Raw genomic sequence first — 8,844 nt, forward strand, 5'->3', positions numbered from 1 at the left:
TTTAAATCTTTTCCATTTTTTCACTTTGTCCTCGGATTTTGTCTAATGCTTAGTCCGTTTCTGTGTGTGCTATATTTTAATGTTGTGTCGTTGTTCTCCTTTTATATTAAATGCGTTTCCCTCAGTTTTAGTTTGTTACCCCGATTTTGTTTTTTGTTCATCGATTTACGAGTTTTAAACAGAGGTATACTACTGTTGCCTTTATTATCCTTAAAAAAATATGTTTAGAAAAAAATACAAGATATTTGTTCCTTTTTTACTTTATATATTGATTTATTTTCAATAATTTCCAGTTTTGAACTTCCTTCTACTATACTTTTCTATCTCTTTGGAATTGCACTTAAAATACCATAAAACATAAATTCATATTTAAATCATACTTTAATTCTAAATTCATCATATGAGAATAATGAATTATCATGTGACATCAGATCAATAATGATGAATATACTATTTTGAATAAATTTGAACAGCAAAATCATCTTGCCATCCAGTTTGATGTTAGAGTTCAGCCATATGGACTGAGCCAAAATTTCAGTATTGTTTTCAGCTTTAAGCTTATTGTTGTAACTTTATCAATTTCTTAACTTAAGTATAAATTCCCCACCCCACCCCCTTTTTTTAAGTATATATATAATTAGCAAGACTTTCCAAGGGTGAATTAAATAATATTCAAGAAGTCAATAGGATTACTTGAACCTAAAATATGTTTTTATTTAGCACCAAAAGTCTTTTGTAACGAACAACGGGAGAGTATACACACATTAAAATAAAATACAGTGCATAGTTACCACAACATATATAATACATGATAATAAATACAATACAAAAACAAAATTATAATAAGATTACACATGAGAAGCTAATTATATGTAAAAAAAACCGGACTGATAAAAACGTCTTTTGTTAAAAGGTGGTCATAGCAGTAGGTACAGAGGGAATTTTCACTCACAGGGATTTTATGTGAATTCAACTTCGTAAGAAACTCTAGTGAAATTCACATAATTTTTTCCTGAAACTAAGTTATGCATGAAACTAACCGGAACGTTTATATAAATTTTACGTAAATCTTGCTGGAAATTCATTGTGAATTTCAGTTGAAATCACATGAATTGGATTCCATGTGAAATTGCTTAATTGTATCTGACAGCTTTTATAAGATTCTGTGAATTAACGTAAAACTCTTATTGTATATATTAGGATTATAATTTAGTACATTAAACATTCTTCGTTTACATATGTCTCCACAGTAAAAGTGACAGTTGACAAACCAAACGAGTTTTGAAAAGCATGTTAACCTGTAATCAATCCATTAAATGAAACAGAATTTTTTTTTACAATAAACAGATAAAGCATTAATTTAAAGAGACTGCACCAATTCAACATCATGCCAATAGAAACATTAGCATTTGAACACAAAAGAGACATCTGCATTTTCTTACTGCTTTTTATGTTTAACATAAATTAAAGGACTAAATATTTCATATCTTTTTTCCTAAATTAATTCGAGGCTTAAATTCATGTTTTTTTCGTTTATTTGTGCGTTTAATCTGTTTAATCATAATTATCTTCGTATTTGTTCAAACTCGGCGTAGATGCCATCGTTCACATTTTGGACGTCAAGCGCGTATTTATTCAACATAAGAATCAATCATCATTGACGCTCTTATTATAACTGTTTATTCATATAGCCCTTCATTGGTTTAGCATCTTACACATCCTTGCAATTAATTTGAAACACTCCTAATTATGAAAAAAATCGAGAAAAAGCGCTTTTTTATTGGGCGATATTTTTTTGGATTAGTTTGAAAAGCCAAATAGTTATAAAAATTTTACCATTCTGTAATAAACAAAGAAAATTTCAAAAAATGATAATCGTTAAATCTTATTGAATTGTGACTCATTAACGCTAATTAAATTGAGAAAGGAAATGGGAAATGTGTCAAAGCGACAATAACCGACCATAGAGCAGACAACAGCCGAAGGCCACCAATGGGTCTGCATGCATCAGCGCAAAAGACTATATTGCACCAATAATATTTTACAAATTGGAAGATCATTACGCATGATCACATATACATGTGTCTTCATTATTGATTTTTAATAACTGTGATTTGATTGGACAAAAATCGAAACGAAATTCAAATCTGCATGCATTAAAATACAAACACACAAAAATAACATTTCACAGGAACGATAAATATTCAAATACATATCACAAAATTGAAAACTATTGAGATGAAAATTGCCATGAAAATATATTAGGAAGACATTTATGATTTTATCATAAATATATATTTTGTGCAGCAATAATAGGGTCAATATAAGTAACAAAACATGCAATAAGCTGACAACTTCAAAACATGTTTCTACTTTCCTGAACATATAAGTAACAATTTAGAATTGATTAAAATGCAATATCAAACATTTTAAAACGGAATTTGTTTTATATCTCCGTATTCAAAGCGAGAAATGTCATGTTGCTACAAAAACAATGCAATAAATAGATATAGGAAGATGTGATGTGAGTGCCAATGAGACAACTCTCCATCCAAATAAAAATTTTAAAAAATGAACCATAATAGCATGCTATGGTAATTTCTTAATATTTTCAGAAATCAAAAAGACATGTTTTAAAGTAAAAACGATTCTGCGAATATCACAAAGCTTTTATAGCTTAAATTACACATGTAGCATAGAATGTTTTTCCCTTCAAACGCATATGCTTTGTTAAAAATAAAAACAAATGCCCAAGATAGTTACCATAATGTGAAGAAAAAGAGTTCACAAAGGCAGAGTTTCTTGTTTTGGTATTTCATACGTAACCATGTTAACCGTCCAGTGCCAACTCAAGGTGTTGTATGATTATAAATGTCAGGTAGCTAAAACGCAATTTTATTTTACAATTAGTTTACAAATAACAATAATAATTGATAAAAATGCAGTTTTAAAGATATATTTACAAAAATGTTTTTTCAGTTAGGTCTATTTATATGTGTGTACTGTTTTTTATGTTACATCACGCTCAATTCAAACAAACACCGTGCAAACCTGAAATTGATCAGCCAATATTTTTTTTGTGACAACAAACAAAAAACATACTCTTAGTTTATTATGCTTTAAACGTCGCATAATTACGAAATATTTGTTGCATTCGTTCGTAGGATGTATTATGTAAATACAAAACCACGGTTCATCTGGATAGATTGAGATCTATATTATTTATATTTGTTTTTTTAGATTCTAATATCCAGGTATGACCTTCCTTGATGATCTCACTGATATTTGGTAATGTTTACAGAAGGAAAACAGTTATGTTACGGAAATAACATTATCTGGAAATCTCGAAGGCTGGGTACGGCAACATATTAGCATCAGCTCAAATTTATCAGACTAATAGGAGATAAATACTGAAAAATGCAGCGCAATACTAAGTTTTGACCTAGGAAAAAATGTTTATCACTTGTTGTTTTTCCGTCAGAACTGTTTAGAGCATACCTTTTAGTAACTGTGGTGCCGTTTTATACGTAAAAGGAATTTTATTAGGCATATTGCATTGTCTGTATTACACATTAAAGTACAATCTGTAAAGACGATGTAACGAGGTTTTAATTTAGTCATGATCCAAACTTGATTCCCCGTTATGTCTTATAGCTCTTAACTTGCAATCGTAGAGTATGATGAAGTTTGAGAGTCCGGAATGCATATGCACGACTAAGAGCTGTTGACCTTCTATTTGATAAAATCTTTGTAGTTTATATAGAAGAATTTAAAAACAAACTATTAATAATTGACACACAAGACCTAGTTTTGATACATCGATATTGATGTGGATCCCAAATTACTTGATTTCGAATTGTTTGTCACTTAATTCGAAGTTAATATATATAGAGAAATACTAAATCTTCCTTTGATGTTTACCTTGTATGTTGATTTTTTCGTGGCATTCAATATCGTAGTTATATTTTCTATTGTGTAGAAACACGTGTCGTAACTTTCTTTCCGTATTGGTGGATATTGTGCTTGATTAACTACTTGACATGGTATTTTCAGGAATTCTTTGTCCATGTTGTCTAGCATCTGTAATTATTAAAGCTATTTCCATACATATAAAGTAGTATACACATTTTTTCACATTCATACATTCATGACTTTAATCTTTAAGTGTTAATGCGTTTAATGTGAGTTTCGAAAATATATCAGTCTCAGTTGACTATTTCTCTAAAGTAATCATTTCGTGTGTTTCAGATTTGTTCGTTAAGACGAATAAGTAAAATTTGTCATGAATGCTACATATGAAGGCAATGATTATAAATAGTAACTTACCGAAAAGGGTGGAGTGTTATCCGACTTTTTATGAACTATGACAATTAGTAATGTCAATATCAATATTATAGAAATAGGAGCGTAAATCACCAAAACTTTAGTTTTGATAGGTCCAGTCTTAAATATCCATGTAAAACATTGGGTGCAGTATTCCATATATTGTGTTGTGTCAACTTCTACATTCACATCATCAGCATAAGCATTTTGGTTCATCAATTGTTGTTCCGTTGGAAGCCCTGCCATTGAATAAATCACGTTTATCTACACAAAACGAAAGTATAAAATAATCCTAAAAATTGACTGATAAGTATACGCATAAACTTTTTAAAGTTTCAGTTAAAATCTTCCACAACGTTTCAATTGTAATGATGTTTACATAGTGCAAAACTACGTAATTATACCCATGCATTTTACTACGTCAGGTTTATGATGATGATGATGCATTGCGTAACATAATAGTTTCTCAGGATATGATAAATATATGCAATGTTCTTGTCTATTTTTAGCAAACGGAATTCCCTTAAGTTTAAAAAGAACATGTCTTCAACTAAGGACAAAAACATATTATTTATTTAACAGATTAACATAACACTATCAAAGTTATTGTTTCATATTTTGTATATATATATATATAAGATAAGATAAGAATTATATATATATTGAATATCACATTCATGTAGTATGCAATTATAATATAGGTCAGGTTACAACATGTACAATGTGATACGGTTTACAGAAAATGTCAATAAATTTGCCTTTTTCAGGAAAATGACTTGGATTTCAAAGAATTGTTATGTGACGTATTTAGACCATGCACAATAAAATTTTGTTTTCAAAAATGTTTATTTTCTAAATTTCCATTTTACAATACTTTGATTTTTTCGAAACATTAAGAATTTTCTAAACACAGGCATAGATTACCTTAGCCGTATTTGGCACAACTTTTTGGAATTTTGGATCCTCAATGCTCTTCAACTTTTTACTTCTTTGGCTTTATAAATATTTTGATATGAGCGTCACTGGTGAGTCTTATATATGTAGACGAAACGCGCGTCTGGCGTACTAAATTATAATCCTGGTACCTTTGATAACTTTTACTCCACTGGGTCGATGCCACTGCTGGTGGACGATTCGTCCCGAGGGTATCATCAGCCCAGTAGTCAACACTCTGGTGTTGACATGAATATCAATAATGTGGTCATTTTTCTAAATTTCCTGTTTACAAAACTTTGAATTTTTCGAAACCCTAAGGATTTTCTGAACCCAAGCATAGATTACCATAGCCGTATTTGGCACAACTTTTTGGAATTTTGAATCCTCAATGCACATCAACTTTTTACTTGTTTGACTTTATAAATATTTTGATATGAGCGTCACTGAAAAGAATTATGTATACGACACGCGCGTCTGGCGTACTGAATTATAATCCTGGTACCGTTGATAACTTTTTTTATTTAGCAATGGAGTTTATTATGTTTCGTGATTAGTTTAGAAGTATCCTAAAATCCCTTTCTATCATATAAATTGTCACTCTGAATATGAATGAATTAATAAAAATGAACCAAATTGATTAATTAATTAGTTAAAACATAAGAATCAGTAAAGAAAAGATTCTGTTATAGAAATGCAATTACCATTAAGGTAAACAAAATAATTAAAACGTACCCACTTGAATAATTGGATACAAAATAAAACCCGTATGGAAAAAGTTCCATATAAACATAAATACCACAAACAATGTTTAACTAAAGGTAAACAAATAATTTCAACAATATGTGTTTCCAATAAATAAAAACATCCAGTTTTTATTGTATAATGAAAGTTAATAATACAAACAAACTTTTCTACTCAATATCAAAAGTGACTTCAACCGAATAGCACAAAGCATCTCAGGATGCATAAATTATAGAAATCTAAATCATACATGCAATTTAGTGCAGTGACCAGGCATTGATTACATGTCCTAGGTTACTCTGAGGTATTTTAAGAGTAAAATAGTGATTTTTCAAAGTAAACATCTTACATTTTACTAAATTGTAGAGTAAAAAGTATGTATGGTATCCCTTTCAATAACATTAACGGTACCATTTTTTTCTTTTTCCGTCAGTTTTTACCACTTAAAAACTCTAAGATGAGAACAAGTATTTCACAAAACACAACATGTGGTAGATAGATTCAAAGTAACCAAAATTCAAGATTTCCTGCTATGGCATTTATCGAACAAGATTAAGAACGTTTTCGTGCAAAATATCTCCAAAACTGTCATCATTGGCAGATAACGATTTATCAATAACTGTAGGAACTACTAGTAATTAGACCAACGGTTGGTGTATTATGTTTTCATTTATTCAATATGTCAATCCGATTAGTTGAGCCATTCCCAATTGCATTGATAGTTAATATAAGTTATATGGTTCGCTACTGACCCCCAACGGATCCATAAAGGGTTAGTAAGATCCATAGGGGTGAGGTCGCAGGCCGAATTCCCTATGATTTTATTCACCATCTATGGATCCGTAGGGGGGTAGAAGTTAACCGTATAACGAATTTATCGCACGCTGAACTTTTGTGCTGCATTTTGTTGAAAAATAAACAGTGAAACACAACAACATTAAAAGATGACGTCACCATCAACGCGTCATGATCCCACTATGAAATTTACCACGTGACGTCGTTAATCCAATCACAACATGATAATTCACCCGCGCGGTGCGACAAGGTTAGCTATTCGATTGAACATTAACTATATAGTCGAGGAATCAAACCGTGTGTCATTTGTCAAATATATCCGTAGCTGGGATCAGGAAATGGCTGTTGCTGGATGCTGATTGCCATAACTGTTTTAGGTAATTTTGTTTTGCATAAATCTAAAGCAATCATTACTTTAAATTCTCTGTAGAACTAATGTTGTTGTTTTATTTTCAAACTCGATGTTTTTTGTAGCCTTTTATCAAAATCTGACTCTTTCCTTTTACAAATATGAAGCATACCCTCTACCTAAATTCATAAGAACGAATGAAAGTGTAGCACTATCCTTTGTCAACGAGTACCGCTATATAAATGATGGCATCTAAAAAAAAATGATTTGAACAATGATGACTTTGATGAATGATTCTATCTTATCGAACTTTATTGAAGCAAAATAAAACGTGGTTACCAACACTTCAATGCGCATCTGGAGCAAGAAAATTGGTACCGTTTATTTTATTACTACCACTGGGTCGATACCTCTGCTGATGGACTATTAGTCCCCGAGGGTATCACCAGCCCAGTAGCCAGTACTTCGGTGTACTGGCATGAAAATACGGATTTTTTGTGTTATTAAAATTTGCTGTTACAAAATATTAGAAATTATTATAAATTAAGGAATGTATCTCCCCCATGCAAAGCTCTGATTCCTTTCACGGATTTGGCTATAATATTTTGGACCTTTTGGATTATAGCTCTTCATCTTTTATATAAGCTTTGGATTTCAAATATTTTGGCCACGAGCATCACTGAAGAGACATGTATTGTCGATTGCGCATTTGGTTCAAGAAAATTGGTACCGGTAATTTTATCATTTAACCTATTAATTTATTCATATTTTTTTTTAAAATGATCTCATACAGATAATTTGGTCTGACTCTATACCTCCAATAGAAATAATTTGTGATTGTACCAAATATTATAAATCATAAACTAAGGGGTAAAATGAAAGGTATATACATTTCATAAAGACTACGTGTATTTATTGCTATATGATAACACACCTACATGTAAATTATCTTTTTACAACGATACGAGTAAATTGTGTCAGTCTCACTTCATGCAGGTAGGTACATACAGAGGAGTTTGGTTAGCCGTAAACAATGTTCAACCAACCATTTATTCTTAAAGTTTCCTGTGCCAATTCAGGAATATGGCAGTTGTTATCAAATAATAATTGTCAATGTACATTATGTATGTTGGCGGTTGGATTTCTGGCATTTCAGTGTTCGTGTTGTTCTCCTTTTTGCTATTGTTCTACTATTTTGTTTAAATGTTGTTAACTTTCAGACAACTTTTGGATGAAATTGTATAGGTGATTATCATTAATTCTATAAAGCAACCCATGAGTCTAGAAAACCAAAACAAAAAAAAACGTATTTCCTAAGTATAGTAATCCTTATTCAAATAAGATAGATATAGGAAGATGTGGTGTGATAATAAGAGCCCATTTGTTTTCATAATATCCATTATACAAGGCCCATACAAAATTTTATTGTTTCAAATGTAAAATGAAAATGGCCCCATATTCAAATACGCGATGTGCTAATCATGTTAATATATATCAAAGAACTAGAAATCAAAAACAGAAAACCGTATACAGATAATATAAAAACTTTTGTATGTATATTCTTTTGCAAAGAACAATTTAGACAAATGCATAATAAAAGAGGTTAAGAATTTGCCATTGGATGCAGAGGGGCACAGAAAAAGAAAAAAAAACCATTGTCAACGTCCACGCTCCTTTGAAAGTCTGAGTAAAGCCTACGA

At 30.7% G+C, this 8,844-nt stretch overlaps 1 protein-coding gene across 1 annotated transcript; it reads right to left on the bottom strand.

Annotated features, from left to right (window-relative positions):
• Positions 1–362: 362 nt before the first annotated feature.
• On the bottom strand, positions 363–4,763 carry LOC134688539 (uncharacterized). The gene is made up of 3 exons (XM_063549327.1): positions 4,327–4,763; positions 3,922–4,080; positions 363–2,882 (listed from the first exon to the last, which is right to left on the bottom strand). Exons 1-3 carry the CDS (start codon positions 4,567–4,569, stop codon positions 2,850–2,852), a joined length of 435 nt encoding a protein of 144 aa, XP_063405397.1. The 5' UTR covers positions 4,570–4,763; the 3' UTR covers positions 363–2,849.
• Between the last annotated feature and the right edge of the window lie 4,081 nt (positions 4,764–8,844).

This window comes from Mytilus trossulus, chromosome 10, assembly GCF_036588685.1.
Source record: "Mytilus trossulus isolate FHL-02 chromosome 10, PNRI_Mtr1.1.1.hap1, whole genome shotgun sequence".
In the NCBI taxonomy this organism is placed as follows: domain Eukaryota; kingdom Metazoa; phylum Mollusca; class Bivalvia; order Mytilida; family Mytilidae; genus Mytilus; species Mytilus trossulus.